Source organism: Scyliorhinus canicula, chromosome 1, assembly GCF_902713615.1.
Source record: "Scyliorhinus canicula chromosome 1, sScyCan1.1, whole genome shotgun sequence".
In the NCBI taxonomy this organism is placed as follows: domain Eukaryota; kingdom Metazoa; phylum Chordata; class Chondrichthyes; order Carcharhiniformes; family Scyliorhinidae; genus Scyliorhinus; species Scyliorhinus canicula.
This window is the reverse complement of record NC_052146.1, coordinates 268,571,628-268,592,470: the sequence shown is the minus strand read 5'-3', so window position 1 is coordinate 268,592,470 and position 20,843 is coordinate 268,571,628. Positions and strand designations below refer to the sequence as shown.

The 20,843-nt window shown below is 44.0% G+C and overlaps 2 protein-coding genes across 2 annotated transcripts in view; one reads left to right on the top strand and one right to left on the bottom strand.

Moving 5' to 3' along the window:
• Positions 1–20,843, top strand: part of LOC119974222 (thyroid adenoma-associated protein homolog) — a 570,459-nt gene that overhangs the window by 113,595 nt on the left and 436,021 nt on the right. Inside the window, 2 exon segments of the mRNA XM_038812984.1 lie at positions 8,771–8,893; positions 11,595–11,686. Coding sequence (XP_038668912.1) covers positions 8,771–8,893; positions 11,595–11,686 — 215 coding nt within the window.
• The window catches only part of plekhh2 (pleckstrin homology domain containing, family H (with MyTH4 domain) member 2), a 390,052-nt gene that overhangs the window by 300,837 nt on the left and 68,372 nt on the right, over positions 1–20,843 (bottom strand). The window lies entirely within an intron of this gene.

Here is a 20,843-nt window from a genome sequence, read left to right as displayed (position 1 = left end):
TCATGGGTGCAAGCCTGGTTGCCTCAGTTGCAGTTCTTGTGCAGAAAGATAAAGAAGGCAACCCATCTATCATTGCAATGGCAAGTAGGTCTCTAATGTCTCTAAAGCAGCATTATTCGCAAACAGAGAGGCACTCTCAAACACATGGGTATCTTAACTTTCAATTCTACTTGTATGGAAATGAGTTTGAAGGAATAATCAACCATAGACTCCTAGTATGATTGTATAACAACCCATGTACCAAATCACCCACTCGAATAGAACAGCGGTAGTCAACTCATACACTTGTTTGAGTACCAGCCAGGCAAGCTCAACCCAGTGGATTATCTTTCACGACATTGTTGCTGACAATCAGTTCCACTAGTTGTGAAGAAAACATTATTGAGCAATACCCAAATTAGGTAAACTCAAATGTGGTGCCAAAATCACTGAAGCGGCAACTAAACAAAATAAGGCTCTGCACTGTAGGTGATGGCTATGGAATCATAAAACTGGTGATGAAGAGAGAATCTACGAACTCAACTTTCATGCTCTAGAAAGTCTTCACAATGTTCATAGAAACATAGAAAATAGGAGCAGGAGTAGACCATTTGGCCCCTCGAGCCTGCACCGCCATTCAGTATGATCATGGCTGATCCTCTATCTTAATGCGACACTCCCACTCTCTCCCCATACCCTTTGTGTTTAGTGTCTAGAAATCTCATTTATTTCCTCAAATATATTCAGTGACTTGGCTTCTACAGGAATGAATGAAAATGAAAATCGCTTTATTGTCACGAGTAGGCTTCAATTAAGTTACTGTGAAAAGCCTCTAGTCGCCACATTCCGGCGCCTGTCCGGGGAGGCTGGTACGGGAATCGAACCATACTGTTGGCCTGCTTGGTCTGCTTTAAAAGCCAGCGATTTAACCCAGTGAGCTAAACCAGACTTCTGTGGTAGGAAATTCCACAGCTTCACCAGCTCTGAGTAAAGAATATTCCCCCTCATCTCAGCCCTAAATGCCCTGCCCCGTATCCTGAGACAGTGCTCTCTTGTTCTTGACCCCCCCCCCCAAGCCAATTGGAAAAACATCCCTGCAGGCAGTCTGTCCAGCTCTGTCAGAATTTGATACATTTCAACGAGATTCCTCTCATTCTCCTCAGCTTCAGTGAATGCAGTTCTAGTCAGCCCAATCTCTCTTCATATGACAGTCGTGTCATCCCAGGAATCAGTTTGGTGAACCTTTGCTGCACACCCTCTATGGCAAGTATTTCCTTTCTGAGGTAAGGACACCAAAACTGCACTCAGGTGTGGTCTCGTTTAGGCCCAATGCAGTTGCAGTAAGGAATCTTTGTTCCTGTATGCAAATCCCCTTTCAATGAAAGATAACATACCATTTGCCTTCTTAACTGCTTGCTGCACCTGCATGCTTTTCAGTGACTGGTGGTAAAGGACATCCAGGTCCCTTTTTAAAAAAACATTTCTTAATCTGACATCATGTAAATAATACTCTCCGATTCTATTTTTCCTATCAAAATGGATGACTTCACACTCATCCACGTTCTGCTGTATCTGCCATGTATTTGCCTATTCACTCAACTTGTGTACATTGCCTTGAAGCCTCTTTACATTATCCTCAGCACTCATATGCCCACCTAGTTTTGTTGTTGTTAGCAAACTTGGACATATTACATTTGGGTCCCTCATCCCAATCGGTGATATGTATATTGTGAATAGCTGAGGGCCCAGGCACTGATCTCTGCGGTACCCCACTAATCACGACCACCTGCCACTCTGGAAAAACTTCAATTTATTCCTACTCGCCGATTCCTGTCTGTGAACCAAATCTAAATCCATGCCAATATGTTACCCCCAATCCCATTTGCTTTACTTTTGCACATTAACCTCTGATGTGGGACTTTTTCCAAAACTTTCGGAAATCTAAAAACGCCATATCCACTGGTTCTCCCTTAACTATTCAATAGTTAAATCCACAAAAAATCCAGTAGGTTTATCAAGCATGATTTCCCTTTCATAAATCCTTTGCCTAAAGACTTATTTTTCATAAAGACTTTGCCTAAGCCTGTTGATATTTTCTAAGTGTCCAGTTATCACATCCTTTGTAATAGACTGTAGCATTTTCCATGCTACTGATGTTAGGCTAACTGGCCTGTAATTCCTTGTTTTCACCCACCCTCCTTTCTTAAATAAAGGGGTTACATTCGCCACCCTCTAAAAGAGATAACTGAAGAGATAGCGGTTGTGCCAGCTATGATTTTCCAAAATTCCTTAAACACTGGAACGGACCCTTTAGGTTGGAACTTTAACAATAGTTAAGTGCACTTAACAATGCACTTAGAAATCCTGTTTAATACACTTATTAGAGATGTTTGAGTATGTGGGTAGATAAAGTGGAACTAGTGCTTGAATTACCAAAAGACATTCAATAAAGTGCCACACAAAAGGTTATTCAGCAAAATAAGGGCTCATGGTGTTAGGGATAATACATTCATCTGGAAAGACAATTGGTTAATGGATAGAAAGCAGCCAGTGGGCATAAATGGGGCTTTTTGAAGTTGGCAGGCAGTGAATAGTGGAGTGCCATAAGGATCAGCACTGGGGAGCGTTTATTTACTATCTAAAATAATAACTTTGATGATAGACAGAAACTGATGTATCAAAGATAAAAGCAAATTTCTGCGGATGATGGAATCTGAAACAAAAACAGAAAATGCTGCACAATCTCAGTAGGTCAGACAGTATCTGTGAATCTAAATCTGCTGATAATATCAAACTAAATATCAAAAAATGAGCTATGTGAGGCAGCAAAGAGGCTGTACAGGTGAAGTGTGAAGTTATTCACTTTGGTTGGAACAATAGAAAAGCAGAATTTAAAAAAAGGTGTGAAACCTGTGTTGATAGAATTATAAAATTCCTACAGTGAAGAAGGAGGCTATTCAGCCCATGTAGACTGCACCGACCCTCTGAAAGAGCACACTACCCAGGCCCACTCACCCAACTTATCCTCATAACCCCACCTAACCTGCACATCTTTGGAGACCAAAGGACAATTGATCATGGCCAGTCCACCTAACCTGCACATCTTTGGACTGTGGGAGGAAACTGGAGCACCCGGAGGAAACCCACGCAGACATGGGGAGAACATGCATTCTCCGCACAGTCATCCAAGGCCAGAATTGAACCCGGGTTCCTGGCACCCTGGTGCTGCTCTTGATGTTCAAAGACAATTATTTGTGCTTGTACAAGGAACTCAAAGTTAGCATTTCGGTGCAGCAAGAAATAATAACTATGGACTTGGGCAGGAGGCAGAGGGTGATGGTCTCAGGTTCTTTTTGTCACTGGAAACTTGTGTCCAGTGCTGTACTGCAGGGATTGGTGATATATCCCTTGCTTTGTACTGTACATTATTGATCTAGATGTGAATATAGGTGTTTGATAAATATGGGAACAATGTGTAAATTTATAAATAATAACCGTTTCATCCATTCTTGTACAGTGTAAAAATGCAAACTTGAATAAAAATATCTATAAAGAAAAAGTGTGCGGTAATGCATTTTGGGGAGATTAACAAGGCAAGGGAATACACAATAAATGGCAGAATACGAGCAAGTAAAGAGGACCAGAAGGATTTTAGGGTGCATGTCCATAGATCCCTGGAGGCAGCAGGATAGGTAGATAAGGTGGTTAAGAAGGCATACAGGATGCTTGCCTTTATTATTAGCCGAGCCAAAGAATATAACCACAGGGAGGCTATGATGGAGCTGTATCGGGCAGCACGGTAGCATTGTGGATAGCACAAATGCTTCACAGCTCCAGGGTCCCAGGTTCGAATCCCGGCTTGGGTCACTGTCTGTGTGGAGTCTGCACATCCTCCCCGTGTGTGCGTGGGTTTCCTCCGGGTGCTCCGGTTTCCTCCCACAGTCCAAAGATGTGCAGGTTAGGTGGATTGGCTGTGTTAAATTGCCCTTAGGGTCCAGATTGCCCTTCGTGTTAGGTGGGGTTACTGGGTTATGGGGATAGGGTGGAGGTATGGGCTTGGGTAGGGTGCTCTTTCCAAGAGCCGGTGCAGACTCGATGGGCTGAATGGCCTCCTTCTGCACTGTACATTCTATGAACTAAATGCCCGTTGGGCCACAGCTGGAGTCCTTTGTCCAGTTCTGGTCGGCACACTAGGGATGATGTGATTGTACCAGGAAGAGTGCAAAGGAGATTCACCAGGATCCTTAGGTCGCTGGTTCAATTCCGGCTCGAAGGAAGCCGTACCTCCCTGTGGGCGGCACAGTAGCACAGTGGTTAGCAATGTTGCTTTACAGAGTCCGGGTCCCAGGTTCAATTCAGCTTGGATTACTACCTGTGCGGTGTCTGCATGTTCTCCCCGTGCCTGCATGGGTTTCCTCCGGGTGCTCTGGTTTCCTCCCACAAGTCTCGAAAGTTAGGTAATTTGGACATTTTGAATTCTCCTTCTGTCTACTCGAACAGGCGCCGGAATGTGGCGACTAGGGGCTTTTCACAGTAACTTCATTACAGTGTTAATGTAGCCATAATGTGGAGATGCCGGCATTGGACTGGGGTGAGCACAGTAAGAAGTCTTACAACACCAGGTTAAAGTCCAACAAGTTTGTTTCAAACACGAGCTTTCGGAGCACTGCTCCTTCCTCAGGTGAATCTTTTTTTTTTCCGTCTGGTTGAAGGGTGTAGTCCGACAATTTGACAATAGATTTCCCTGTATTGTTTTCTACTGTGGTACCGGGGGAAGCTTGGTTGCTGCTGGTGGTGATGCCGAGTTTCTCAAGCTTCCTGTTCTTGGTGTGCATATAGGTGGCATAGTATCGTTGTCTCATCTGTTTGGCGGTGTTACGCAGCTGGTCTGCTGTGTCCTGAGCGCAAGTTGAGAATATGGCCTCTATCTTGGTTTCCAGGTTGCGTTGACTGCTGTAGAGCTGGTGTACGAGGTGTTTGAGGAGTGTGACAGAGGTGCGGCGGCAGAGTCTTTCAGCGTAGTCTGTGTTGTAGGTCGACTTGAATGGGTTTGTGATCTGTAGCCCTTTCGGGATCTTGTTTGCTTTTTTGCATCTTTGTAGAAACTTAATGTCAGTGTCTATATGCGCGATCTTCCTCGAGATCCTCTCCACTTTGAGCTGGCAGTTTGCGGTGTCGATGGTAGCCATGATGTGGAGAGGCTGGTTAGGCTGGGGTTGTTTTCCTTAGAGCAGAGAATGCTGAGGGGGGACTTGATTGAGATGTACAAAATTGAGAGACATGGATAGGATAAATAGTAAAAAAACTTCCCTTTAGTCGAGGGGCCATAAACAGGAGGCATAGATATAATGTCTGGGCAGGTGATTTAGAGGGGATTTGAGGAATAACATTTTGACCCAGAGGGTGGTGGGAATCTGGAACTCACTGCCTGAAAGCGTGGCAAAGGCGTGCACCCTCAACATTTTAAGACGCATTAGGGTGAGCACTTGAAATGCCATAGTTACGCGCAAGGGTATAGAGCAAGTGCTGGGAAATGGGATTAGAATAGGTAGGTGCTTGATGGCTGGTGCATACACAGTGGGCCTAAGGGTCTCTTGGCAGTGCTGGAAAACTTGAGGAGTAGGAGCAGGAGTAGCCATTCAACCTTTCGAGCATGTTCTGCCATTCAATAAGAATATGGCAAATTGGGATTAGATTAGGAAGGCAAAAGGCCTGTTGGTCTTTATTGGCCAATCTAAGGATGGGTGTACAGGAATGAAGAAATCTTGCTACACATTTAAGAAAAGATATCCTTGCATTGGAGATGTTCCAGCAAAGGTTCACTCAGTTGGTCCCCGGGATGAAGGATTGACCTGTGAGAGACCGAGCAAATTCTCTGTATTTAAGAAGAAGGAGAGGCGATCTCATTGAAGCCGGAATCCTAAATTTGAAAAGGCAGACACTAAGAGATTGCTTCAGTTGAGGGGGTTGTGGGATCTGGGGAGTGGGCAGGATGCTCAGTCATGATCGCTTTGCTCAATGGAGCAGGCTATATGGACTGCTGCTCATATTTTGTGTGTTCAACAACCAAGTGGCACTGGTGGAACCCAAACCGAGCGTCAGTGAACAAGTTATTGCTGTGTAAATTCTGCTTCGTAGCACTGTCAAATTCACCAGCTGTCACTTTGTTGATGATTGAGAGGAGGCTGATGGGCAGTAATTGGGTTTGTCCCTTTTTCTGGACAAGGTATACCTGGACTAATTACCACATTGTCAGATGGATGTGAATGTTGTAGCTGTATTGGAACTACTTGGCTCAGGCTGTAACTAGTTCTGGACCACATGTTTGTTAAGACCATAGGACATGGAACAGAATTAGGTCATTTGGCCCATCGAGTCTGCCCCGCCATTCAATCATGGCTGATATGTTTCTCATCCCCATTCTCCTGCCTTCTCCCATAACGCCTGATCCCCTTATTAAGGGATGTTGTCAGACCCATGGCCTGAGCACTCTCCAGTACTTTCAGCTGTTTCTTGATATTATGTGGTGCGAATTGAATGAAGAGAAAGCAGTGCGTTATAGTCAGACCTAAATAAAACTACACCTTTTGGATCAGGTCAAAGCTCTGGAATCCTGCGACATACAGTTGTGAGTTAAATTCATTAGTATTTAATGAAGGAAGAAATTCCATGCGCATCCTCAATGATGGCAGAACTCAGCATCTGATGCAAATGATAAGACTGTGGCACTTTTAATGATTCAGCTTTGTTTTAGTGGATGATCTTTCTTGGCTCTCTTTGTGGGGGCCTCACCATCACAGATGATATCTTAAAACCAATTCTGTTCACGCATTACATCAAGAACTGACTGTGCAGGCTAGATGTAGCAAAGACTATGGACCGTGACAAATAGTTATAGGAAGTGCTGAGGGCTTTGGCCAAGGGTGATATCATGACCACTGAGGGCTGAAGGGCCTGTTCCTATGCTGTATTGTTACTTGTTCTTTGTTTGCTATGTTCCAGGACCAGACCCTAGGATTTTGGTATGACCGGTTAGGGACCAGGAACTTTTTGTTTAAAATAGAGAAAGTTTGAGAGCCAAGGTACTTACTAAGAGAATAAAGATACAAGATTCCACAGCTTTTGAACAAACTTGATGAACTTTACAGCACAAAGTCAGAAAAGTAAAACAATTTAAAGTATTTATCTTGCGCCTCATGTTAATTCTCGGCATAAATGTGAATATACAGACAAGTTCCTTGAACACACTACACTGCGCAATACATGCAGATACAACCAAGGCAGCTCCCATGAATTTCACAGCAACGCACCCAGGGATCAGTTACACAATCTTGATAACAATGTCTCTGTCACGAGGGATTCCAAACTTTTCACTTTCAAAGATGAAGTCCCTGAATTCCCTCAAATCCTCTGACTGCCTTCACTGTAGTTGATGGGGATCATGAGAAATCTCTTCAGTTTCATCCCTGACAAACAGCAAGGGAAGTACTGAGCGCCGGAATGTGGCGACTAGGGGTTTTTCACAGCAACTTCATTGAAGCCTATTTGTGACAACCGGTGATTATTATTATTAATTACTCAGTGTTCAATTTCATTTGTAATTTCTTCACTTTGAAGGAGTCTGTGCTCATTTACATCAAGGCTTGGACTAATAAACTGCAACAGTTTTGCATCCCTCAAATAGCATACAATGACCATCTTCAAAAAAGGTGACTCTGACCACGTCCTCACAACATTTAATTGATCTACCATCACCAAGTCCCCCACCATCAATATCTTGGAGGTCACTATTGACCAGGAACTTACCTGGGCCAACTATGTTAATTCTATATGAATTCTGTGGTGAGTGGCCCACTTGATTCTTCAATGCCTTTCAACCGCCTAATCGGGAATGTGAGGTAATATTCTTCACTTGCCTGGAATGGTGCAGACGCATCAACAGACAAGATGCTCAACTCTATACAGGACAAAGTGATCTGCTTGGTAGACACCTCAGCCACCCTCGCCATCAGCATCATGCCGTGGCTGCAGTATTTGTTCCAGTGTTCACTGACATTGTTAATGGCTTCCTTAGTTCTGACACCATTCCTGTACTCCTTCATAAGTTAATCATTGTCTGCCAAAGAGGCAGCACGGTAGCACATTGGTTAGCACAGTTGCTTCACAGCTCCAGGGTCCCAGGTTCGTTTCCCGGCTTGGGTCACTGTCTGTGTGGAGTCTGCACGTCTCTCCATGTCTGCGTGGGTTGCCTCCGGGTGCTCCATTTCCTCCCACAGTCCAAAGATGTGCAGTTTAGGTGGATTGGCCATGCTGAATTGCCTTTAGAGACCAAAAAGGTTAGGTGGGGTTACTGAGTTACAGGGATAGGTTAGAAGTGTGTGCTTAAATGGGTGCTCTTTCCAAGAGCCAGTGCAGACTCGATGGGCCGAATGGCCTCCTTCTGCACTGTAAATTCTATGATTCTATACGTTATAAAGCATTCTGTTCCCTCATCAAACTGTTTACCTGATCATCAAGATGTTCCACTTTCTGGCGCTTTTTCCCTGAATCCTTTTGCCTTGCTGTTGTCTTACGTTTACATGTTTCCTGGAATCCTAATTATTTTACTACACTTTTGGTCACCTCACCTACTATTGTCCAGTTCTCCTCTATAAATTGTCTAATATGTTTTTATGTGGTACACATGTGACAAGTGCCTTTTAGCAGGTGTGGATAAGTGATCTTTTTGCAGAAAAAGTTTTTTGCACTTCATGCTTTTGTTCACAATTGCTTATGTACACTTTTTTGTCAGGTGCATGCTTTGAATATCTTGCGAGCGCTGTTTAGAGACACCAGATTAGGTGAAAATGTAATTCCATATGTGGCAGATGGAATACAAGCCGCCATCCTTGGTTTTACGTCTCCTGTATGGGCAGTAAGTCATAACCTTTTTTACACTCTTTGAAGTCTGGTAACTGGATCTTTTCCAAAAACTAATATGATCAAAACCAAAAAGAAAGATAAATGAAACCAAAATATGCATAAAATCATAATGTGATACCAATTATTGCTAAATATTCATTTGCATTGTTTACTCAATCCGTGGCAGGTTCATATGATGATGCCAAAACTGAAATGATCCATGTATAAAACCTAAATCTATAACCTCCTGGCAAGAGCACTGCAGAGCTGGTTAGCTTAGAACTTTGGAGCTTTACATTGTGACGTCCAATTAATTCCTACTTCAGCAACCTTTTTATGTATAGAATCACCAAAGATAATTAAAAAATTCTGATGTAAAAGTCTAATGTTCTGCTTATTGTTTTAACAGGCTACATGTTGTTATTAGATAGTTTGGCCATGTATATGTTTATATTTTGAATCACTTGCAACAGTCTCCAGCAATGTAAATTAGCTTACCTTATTGCAAATTGAATTTTAATTACTTGAATGGTATATGGGCAGAGATCAGGAAAATGGTTAGTTGGATTGAGCCCTTGTACAATTTTAGTTGCAGTCATATTGCCACTGCATGCTTTCCCATCTGTACCCATTTGATTGTATTTAAGGTGTTTTTTAAATCAGAGTAGAAAACACAATTAATATTATCAGAGTCAGGCTTTTGTTGCCAGTTCTGTGGGAATTGATATAACAAATTAGTGTTTATAAGTATTATGAAAACTATCTTATTACTGATAATTATTCAACTTTTAAAATTAGTATTTAAGTGTGATTGAAAGAATTTGAAGCACACATTGTTGACTCACAGCAGTTTGTTGAAAATTTCACCTGAATCCCTTCACAAAGCTCAAAGATTTCTCAGCTGAAGCAAAGTCAAATTGCAGGAAAGAGATGGTTTTTAAAAAATCTGGCTGCTTTTTGTGGAGTGAGATATTTGTGCAAATGTCTCTGAATTACCAACCAAATCAAGCAAACCTACTCTAAAATAAATAACCAAAGTTGCCAAAACACAAGTATAATCTAGAAGTCTCCAAAAGACATATTGGCTGTGGATGTAATCCTTCCTTAATTTGTTTACCAAAGAAAAAAATTATGTTTATTTAAATCCTTAATTATCAGGTTAAAGGAAAATAACATGTTAGTTGTGGTTTACGTATGGTCCACGTGTTTTTGATGCACAAAAATTAATTTACTGAGTAAAGGCTAAAATTGAGAGATTTTTTGAACCACTATCGTTCAGTACACTTTTCAATTGTCCTGAATGCAAGTTTAGTTTTGATTACATTTATTCACTGACTTTGGACTCGCTCTTGCAATCTGAGATACAACTTCAGTTTACTGGAAATAAAATTGTATACTTAACTGCACCTTGTTGTTTTGCTGGCTAATAGTTTTAAAAAAGGTGCAGCCAGAATCAATAGTCCTGAAAAACCAAAATATCAAATTTAGACCTCATGGTTGTGTATAGCTGGGGACAGGCAGTAGAGTAGATTGTACTAGGTCATTTCAACCCTGGATTCAAATTCAGTGTCACCTCTGCCAGCTGCAGAGAGCTCTCTCTATATGAAATCATTTTGGGCAGACAGTCCAATTCCTGAAATGCAGGGACACAAAGCACAAAAATATGCCAAATTTGGAAATGAAATTGCCACTAAACCTGGAAATTTTGTGAGGCTAAGTGGTAGCACTTTCCTTTAATAGTCCGAAGGTTACAGTTTAAAATCCCACTCCAGAGACTTGAAAATGGAATTGAGGCTAATGCTTCTAGATGGTACTGAGTGCTACATTGTCAAAGGTACCCTCTTTTAGATGAGACATTAAACTCATTTTCAAAGAAAATTGTATTAACTTGTATTCATTTTCTTTGACTTCAGTAATTCTCACCAACCATATTCTCAGAAGCTTCAAACCTGGAAACCATTAATAAAAATTATGTTTAGAATTGATAAATATTTATTGCAGTAATAAACATGCAATGTTGATCAATGGAAAAAGGAAAATAATAATCTTTATTAGTGTCATAAGTAGACTTGCATTAACACTGCAATGAAGCTACTGTGAAAATCCCCTAGTCTCCACACTCCGGCGCCGGATACACAGGCGGAGAATTCAGAATGTCCAATTCACCTGACAAGTATATCTTTCGGGACTTGTGGGAGGAAACTGGAGCACCTGGAGTAAACCCACGCAGACTCGAGGAGAATGTGAAGACTCGGCACAGACAGTGACCCAAGCCGGGAATCGAATCCGGGTCCCTGGAGCTGTGAAGCAACAGTGCTGACCACTGTGCTACCGTGCTTCTTCTTGGAATCAGCTTTGATAATTCAATTGTGAGAGTAGTATCAGAAGCTTATTCATTGTAGAAGGTTTAACCAATATTGTTGATGACGATAGCGTATGAGGTTTCTTTAATTTACTACACATTTTGCATTCTCAAATGACCTTCCAGTCTGATTTTTCCCAAGGAATATTTTCCTCATACAGAACATTGAATATCACAATATCATTTTGATTCTTCCATTATGTATATTTGATCCTGAAATGCTCATTTGTTTAGTTTCCTTACAATCGGGTTTGAAACATGACTACAGTGGTAATAAAGAGGTAATTTTTTTAAAAAGGCAATAGGAAAGCTGTCTGCAGTCCATAACATTCTCTTTACTTTTGACTACCAGGTTCGAAATTCTTCCACATTATTGTTTAGTGCACTGATTACCAGGATATTTGGAGTCAAAAGAGGAAAAGATGAACATTCCAAGAAAAATAGGTAAAATTTCATTTATATTTATTTAGTTACTATTTTGAAAGGGAAATAATGATTATGCCAAAGAAACCTTTTGTTCCTGATTCCAACTGTTCTTGTATGCATTATTTACACACTTGAAATTTGGTGGTTTCACACAGGTTTTGATTTAGCATGCAATATGTCAGGCAATGTGCATACACTTTATGCCAGAAGTATGCTGTATGTATTACTGATAAATGTTCTTGTATTGCTGTCCAAGGCTTGTGTCCAAGCCAGACCATACATGCTGCAGTCAATATTCTGAAGCATTTGGCAGCCCACTGCTGGCCAATTGTAAGCAATGAGATCACCAGACTGGTTTTACATGATTCTGCCACCTTTCATTGTCTGAATATTGAACACTGAGAATGTGGGATCTAAAAGTGGCTGAGAGAATGGAGGCATCTGCATGATATTCTGATATTCAATATCTTGATTGCAAAACATGAAATAAATCAGTGGCGACCCATAGACAGCCATTATCAACAGTGGACAAAACATAATCACCCTGCTGCTCATTGGTCTCTTTCCACTCCTCACCCTTGTTGTAAAGACTATTGCTTTAATGGATTCATTCCTGAAAGCTCCATCAGTTATCATATCCTCTCAGTCTTTTGGCTTATAAAGCCACGGCTTGTCAGCACGCTTGCTGAGTTACCTCATCTGTGTTGCTCTTAATTTTAGAAATGGTTTAACTATTGGCCATAACCTTTTTTTTTCAAATTTAAAAAAGCCATCAACTGTTCTAAGAGGCTCTACATATTTCTAATACACTTGATTGGACTCCAAAGCCCACACACATTACTGTAATTTGAGAAAAAGCGATATAATGTTTGGGCGACAGTAAAAATCAACCTTTGAGTTCAGATTGAGATCTCCACTTATGCTTCTCTGATTTATTCGATTATTGAACACTGCAATTATATTGCTGCCTTGTAATCTAGTCTCCCTTCATATTTTTGTCTTGTCTTTCTTGTATTATTCATTTTTAAAGTAGTTCTGCATTGCATCTTCTTTAGTTATATAACTATACATGAAAGCATTTGGGGATTGCGTCATCATTGACGCAGGGTCATCGAGTTCAAGGTGGTGCACAGGACACACTTCACCATTGTCTTCAATTGCATTGTCAAACAAACATCTGTGTTTTTAGCTGATCAATGGGGTTTCCCATTGTGGGGCAGTCCCACGCTGTAGGGAAACCCCTGGGCTGCCGGCAAAAGCATGCAGCCCCTTATCTTTATTGTCAAAAGTAGACTTACATTAACACTGCAATGAAGTTACTGTGAAAAGCCCCTTGTCGCCACATTCCGGCGCCTGTTCGGGTACACGGAGGGAGAATTCAGAATGTCCAATTCACATAAGAGCATGTCTTTCGAGACTTGTGGGAGGAAACCGGAGCACCCGGAGGAAACCCACGCACAGAAAACGTGCAGACTCCGCACAGACAGCGACCCAAGCCGGGAATCGAACCTGCGACCCTGGAGCTGTGAAGCATCAGTGCTATCCACTGTGCTACCATGCTGCCCAAATACATACTGATGCTGGTTAAAACTACTTGGAATAGTACATCCAACAAGTATTTTGGTCCCAAACCAATAACAGTTATAAAGATTGTTCTTTTAAAAAAATTTGTTCATGGGATGTTGGCATTGCTGGCTCGGCCAGCATTTTTATTGCCCCTCCTTAATTGCCCGTGAGAAGTGAGGTGGTGAGCCTCCTGCCACCTTGAATCGCTGCAATCCATGTGTGTGGGTACTCAGCGGTGCAGGGAGTTAATGTTTAACTTGGTGCATGGGAATACCGATTAAGCAAGCTATGTTACTATCTATATATCTTATCCTCTAAGATTCAGAATAATTATGAGGTATCTGAATTAACAGGCAAACCTGTGGTCGGTCGCACCACACTACACAATAGATGATCAATGTGCTCAAAACAGGATTCATGGATTGCTCAACATGTCACATGGTGAACAGACCAATCTCACTGAAACTGTCTTTCTCATGAAGGTTTTCAATCTCCACATTTGAAGATCTCGCCTGTGAATTCTCTTCAAAATTCACTCCCTCCCGGTTGTTTTCGACAATGACCCACCTCGTAGTATTAAATCTTGGCCTTCCGCACTCTCCCTGGATCTGTGAGTGCGCTTGAACTTCATGTTCCTTGCACAATCCCAGATCTTTGGCCATGCAAAGCAGAACATTGCTGCTCAAAAGTTGTGTTTTTGTCCCAGTGGGCCTGCAGCACAGTCACCAACCTTCGGCTGCCTTCTTGGGTCTTCAGGCTCCTCTTGTGCCCACTTCTCTTAAAGTCTACTCCTTGCAGCTCGTGCTTGAATTTAGATCCTATTTTTCTGCTCCTTTACTTAACTTGACTTCAGGGACACATTTCTGCTCTCTGGCTTTTATACTTTGCCGGAGACTTCTTTTTAGAAACTCTCCGTCACCCTCTTGTATCCTGCTCCCTGGGGCACCTACAAGATGATAATGCTCTGTATTCTGATCTGACCTGCCTTTTCGCGCCGTTTCCCCCTCTCTTTTCCATGCAGGCGCGCATTAGCCAAAAGAATGCAAAACCACTGAAATCCATATGTGCATCCAGTTCCTGGTTAGCGAATTTTCAGGAGGCCTTAGGTGCGTCGGGAGCCAGTGTTCCTGACCTGCGAGCTTCAAACTAAGGTACGTATTGAAATTCACACTTGGATGGCGTCAGTCTTCTTGAGTGTTGTTGTAGCTGCACTCATCCAGGCAAGTGGAGAGTATTCCATCACACTCCTATTTTGTACATTGTACATGGTGAACAGACTTATTACTTCCTATTTGTCAGCAAGTCTGAATGTTGTCCTGGTCTTGCTGCATGTTGGTTTTGAAAAAATATTCAAAAATGTTTTTCATTATAACAAGGTAAAACCAAATAATAACATACAGCAAATGCCATTTCAAAATCAACTCATTCGCTTTACCCCCCCCTCCCAACGACGCATGATTAGACCGCATGCCGAGGAGTGGGGGTGTGGTGAGGGTGGGGGTGAAGGTAGGGGTGCGGGGGTGGTGAGGGTGAGGGTGGTGTAGAGTGGGGTCTTAAATGGGCGATCACTTATTTTTAAACTGTTACCTATAGTTTTAGACTCTCCCAAAAGTGGAAACATCCAGTTTCTGAGAATTGCATATGTTTCAATAGGATCACCTCTCTGACCTGCTCAACCTTTCTTCTTACATCAACCACTTCAACGAAGTGAACTTCTCTGAACCGATTCCAATTGAATTATATCCTTCGGTTAATATCCCAGCTGATCATTCTACTGGATAAGTCGGATCCCAGAGTGATAGACCCTATTTTTTAAGAAACCGTGGTGGGTAGCTACTGAACAGATTCACAGGAGTCCGCTGATGAACTTTTAACAAAGAATAAATCATTTGTTAAACAAGAAACATTAAGTATATATATATTTTTTTAATAAACCATTTTATTGAGGTAGCTTTTGGCTTTGTAAACAATTACAGACATCAACAGAAAGAAAGCAAAAAAGGCAAAAATGTGCAAACATCCAAGTACATTCAATACTTCAATCGTAACATACTGCACAAGCCCGCTCCTCTCCCACCGGTACTACCCGCCAATTTATCCCTCCTACTCCACTCTACTCTATCCCCCCCCCCCATCCCCTCCCCCTGCTGACGCGCACTCTCCCACAAAGAAGTCAATAAATGGTTGCCACCTTCAGGTGAACCCCTGTACAGATCCCCTGAAGGCGAACTTAATTTTTTCCATACCCAGGAAACGCAACATGTCCGCAAGCCACAACTCAGTCTTCGGAGGCTTTGAGTCCCTCCATGCCAATAGTATTCGTCTCCGGGCTATCAAGGAAGCAAAGGCTAAAACATCAGCCTCTTTCTCCCCCTGGACTCCCGGGTCTTCCGAAACCCCAAAAATTGGCACCCTTGAACCCATCGCCACCCTTGTTTTTAGCACCCGGGATATGACGCCCGCAAATCCCTCCCAGTACCCCCTAAGCTTAGGGCATGCCCAAAACATGTGAATGTGGTTCGCTGGTCCTCCTGCGCACCTAGCGCATTTGTCCTCTACCCCAAAGAATTTGCTCATCCGAACCACCGTCATGTGGTCCCGGTGAACGACCTTAAATTCTGTAAAGTAAGAGGGGATGGAGGCTAGGGCAGTTGCATGCTCCTCCTGTAGGATGTGGGTGGTGAGGGAAACCACTGGTGTCCCCGCTGACTATACCTGCGGGAAGTGCACCCAACTCCAGCTCCTCAGAGACTGTGTTAAGGTACTGGAGCTGGAGCTGGATGAACTTCGGATCATCCGGGAGGCAGAGGGGATTATCGAGAAGAGTTACAGGGAGGTAGCCACACCAAAGGTACTGGACAAGAGTAGCTGGGTTACAGTCAGGGGAAAGAAAACTAACAGGCAGACAGTGCAGGGATCCCTCGTGGCCATTCCCCTTCAAAACAAGTATACCGTTTTGGATGCTGTTGGGGGGGATGACCTACCGGGGGAAGGCCCAGCGGCCAGGTCTCTGGCACTGAGTCTGGCTCTGGGGCTCAAAAGGGAAGGGGGGAGCATAGAAAAGCAATAGTAATAGGAGATTCAATGGTTAGGGGAATAGATAGGAGATTCTGTGGTCGCGAGCGAGACTCCCGAAAGGTAGGTTGCCTCCTGGGTGCCAGGGCCACGGATGTCTCGGATCGTGTCTTCAGGATCCTGAAGGGGGAGGGTGAGCAGCCAGAAGTCGTGGTGCACATTGGTACCAACGACGTAGGTAGGAAAAAGGGTGTGGAGGTAATAAACAAGTTTCGGGAGTTAGGCTGGAAGTTAAAGGCCAGGACAGACAGAGTTGTCATCTCTGGCTTGTTGCCGGTGCCACGTGATAGCGAGGCTAGGAATAGGGAGAGAGTGTAGTTGAACACGTGGCTGCAGGAATGGTGTAGGAGGGAGGGCTTCAGGTATTTGGATAATTGGAGCGCATTCTGGGGAAGGTGGGACCTGTACAAGCAGGATGGGTTGGATCTGAACCAGAGGGGCACCAATATCCTGGGGGGGAGGTTTTCTAGTACTCTTCGGGAGGGTTTAAACTAATTTGGCAGGGGAATGGGAACCGGATCTGTAGTCCAGCAACTAAGGAAGCCGATATTCAGGACGCCAAAGCACGTAGTGATGCAGTGGGGAAGGTAACACTGACAAAGGAGAGTACTTGCAGGCAAGGAGATGGGTTGAAGTGTGTATACTTTAATGCAAGAAGCATCAGGAATAAGGTGGGTGAACTTAAGGCATGGATCGGTACTTGGGACTACGATGTGGTGGCCATCACGGAAACTTGGATAGAAGCGGGGCAGAAATGGTTGTTGGAGGTCCCTGGTTATAGATGTTTCAACAAGATTAGGGAGGATGGTAAAAGAGGTGGGGGGGGTGGCATTGGTAATTAGAGATAGTATAACAGCTGCAGAAAGGCAGTTTGAGGGGGATCTGCCTACTGAGGTAATATGGGTTGAAGTCAGAAATAGGAAAGGAGCAGTCACCTTGTTGGGAGTTTTCTATAGGCCCCCCGATAGCAGCAGAGATGTGGAGGAACAGATTGGGAAACAGATTTTGGAAAGGTGCAGAAGTCACAGGGTAGTAGTCATGGGTGACTTCAACTTCCCCAAACATTGAGTGGAAACTCTTTAGATCAAATAGTTTGGATGGGGTAATGTTTGTGCAGTGTGTCCAGGAAGCGTTTCTAACACAGTATGTAGATTGTCCGACCAGAGGGGAGGCCATATTGGATTTAGTACTTGGTAATGAACCAGGGCAGGTGATAGATTTGTTAGTGGGGGAGCATTTTGGAGGTAGTGACCACAATTCTGTGACTTTCACTTTAGTTATGGAGAGGGATAGGTGCGTACAACAGGGCAAGGTTTATAATTGGGGGAAGGGTAAATACAATGCTGTCAGACAAGAATTGAAGTTCAGAAGTTGGGAACATAGGCTGTCGGGGAAGGACACAAGTGAAATGTGGAACTTGTTCAAGGAACAGGTACTGCGTGTCTTTGATATGTATGTCCCTGTCAGGCAGGGAAGAGATTGGTTGACAAGAGAGGTTGAATGTCTTGTTAAGAGGAAGAAGGAGACTTATGTAAGGCTGAAGAAACAAGGTTCAGACAGGGCGCTGGAGGGATACAAGATAGCCAGGAGGGAACTGAAGAAAGGGATTAGGAGAGCTAAGAGAGGGCATGAAAAATCTTTGGCAGGTAGGATCAAGGAAAACCCCAAGGCCTTTTACACAGATGTGAGAAATATGAGAATGACTAGAGCGAGGGTAGGTCCGATCAAGGACAGTAGCGAGAGATTGTGTATTGAGTCTGAAGAGATAGGAGAGGTCTTGAACAAGTATTTTTCTTCAGTATTTACAAACGAGAGGGGCCATATTGTTGGAGAGGACAATGTGAAACAGACTGATAAGCTCGAGGAGATACTTGTCAGGAAGGAAGATGTGTTGCGCGTTTTGAAAAACTTGAGGATAGACAAGTCCCCCGGGCCTGACGGGATATATCCAAGGATTCTATGGGAAGCAAGAAATGAAATTGCAGAGCCGTTGGCAATGATCTTTTCGTCCTCGCTGTCAACAGGGGTGGTACCAGAGGATTGGAGAGTGGCGAATGTCGTGCCCCTGTTCAAAAAAGGGAATAGGGATAACCCTGGGAATTACAGGCCAGTTAGTCTTACTTTGGTGGTAGGCAAAGTAATGGAAAGGGTACTGAGGGATAGGATTTCTGAGCATCTGGAAAGGCACTGCTTGATTAGGGATAGTCAGCACGGATTTGTGAGGGGTAGGTCTTGCCTTACAAGTCTTATTGACTTCTTTGAGGAGGTGACCAAGCATGTGGATGAAGGTAAAGCAGTGGATGTAGTGTACATGGATTTTAGTAAGGCATTTGATAAGGTTCCCCATTGTAGGCTTGTGCAGAAAGTAAGGAGGCATGGGATAGTGGGAAATTTGGCCAGTTGGATAATAAACTGGCTAACCGATAAAAGACAGAGTGGTGGTGGATGGGAAATATTCAGCCTGGAGCCTAGTTATCAGTGGTGTACCGCAGGGATCAGTTCTGGGTCCTCTGCTGTTTGTGATTTTCATTAACGACTTGGATGAGGGAATTGAAGGGTGGGTCAGTAAATTTGCAGATGATACGAAGATTGGTGGAGTTGTGGATAGTGAGGAGGGCTGTTGTCGGCTTCAAAGAGACATAGATAGAATGCAGAGCTGGGCTGAGAAGTGGCAGATTGAGTTTAACCCTGACAAGTGTGAGGTTGTCCATTTTGGAAGGACAAATATGAATGCGGAATACAGGGTTAAAGGTAGGGTTCTTGGCAATGTGGAGGAGCAGAGATATCTTGGGGTCTATGTTCATAGATCTTTGAAAGTTGCCACTCAAGTGGATCGAGCTGTGAAGAAGGCCTATGGTGTGCTAGCGTTCATTAGCAGAGGGATTGAATTCAAGAGCCGTGAGGTGATGATGCAGCTGTACAAAACCTTGGTCAGGCCACATTTGGAGTACTGTGTGCAGTTCTGGTCGCCTCATTTTAGGAAGGATGTGGAAGCTTTGGAAAAGGTGCAAAGGAGATTTACAAGGATGTTGCCTGGAATGGAGAGTAGGTCATACGAGGGAAGGTTGAGGGTGCTAGGCCTTTTCTCATTAGAACGGAGAAGGATGAGGGGCGACTTGATAGAGGTTTATAAGATGATCAGGGGAATAGATAGAGTAGACAGTCAGAGACTTTTTCCCCGGGTGGAACACACCATTACAAGGGGACATAAATTTAAGATAAATGGTGGAAGATATAGAGGGGATGTCAGAGGTAGGTTCTTTACCCAGAGAGTAGTGGGGGCATGGAATGCACTGCCTGTGAAATTGGTTGAGTCGGAAACGTTAGGGACCTTCAAGCGGCTATTGGATAGGTACATGGATTAGGGTAGAATAATGGAGTGTAGGTTAACTTCTTAAGGGCAGCACGGTAGCATTGTGGATGGCACAATTGCTTCACAGCTCCAGGGTCCCAAGTTCGATTTCGACTTGGGTCACTGTCTGTGTGGAGTCTGCACATCCTCCCCGTGACTGCGTGGGTTTCCTCCGGGTACTCCGGTTTCCTCCCACAGTCCAAAGATGTGCAGGTTGGGTGAATTGGCCATGAAAATTTGTCCAAAATTCTATGATTAACCTAGGACAAAAGTTCGGCGCAACATCGTGGGCCGAAGGGCCTGTTCTGTGCTGTATTTCTCTATCTCTAAATTAAATCAGGCCGAGCCTGGCACATGTTGCGGTCGAATTTACCCTACTCAGGGTCTCTGCTCACAGCCCGTCCTCCATTTCCCCGCCTAGCTCCTCCTCCCATTTGAGTTTCAGTTCCTCCGTCTGGGACCCTTCCTCCCTCATGAGCACCTTATAAATATCAGAGACTCTACCCTCCCCTTCTTCCCCCCCTAGAGACTATTCTGTCTTGGATCCCCATTGGCGGGAGGCGTGGGAAGGATGGGACCTGTCTACGGACAAAGTCCCGCAACTGTAGGTACCTAAAATAATTTCCCCTCACCAGACCAAATTTCTCCTCCAAACTCGCAAAGCTCCCTTCCAGGAACATATCGCTCACCCTTCCCACCCCCGCCGCCATGCTCGAAACCCCCCATCCATACTCCTGGGGGAAAACCGATGGTTGTTGCAGATTGGTGCCCAAACCGATGCCCCCATCTCCCCTACATGCATCCTCCACTGGCCCCATATCCGCAGGGTCGCCACCACTACCGGGCTGGTGGAGTACCTGGCCAGCGGCAGCGGTAGAGGAGCCGTGACCAGGGTTGCCAGGCTGGAGCCCCTGCACGAAGCCGCCTCCACCCGCTCCCAGATAGACCCCATACCCACCATCCACTTCCTTATCATAGCGATGTTGGCCGCCCAGTAGCGGTTCCTCTCCAGCATCGCCTCCTTCACCCGTGGGGATTTTCCCGCCCAGACAAAGCTCATGATCATCCTGTTAACTCTTTTGAAGAAGGACTGTGGGACAAAGATCGGGAGGCACTGAAAAACAAACCGGAATTTAGGGAGGATTGTCATCTTTACAGTCTGCACCCTCCCTGCCTGCGACA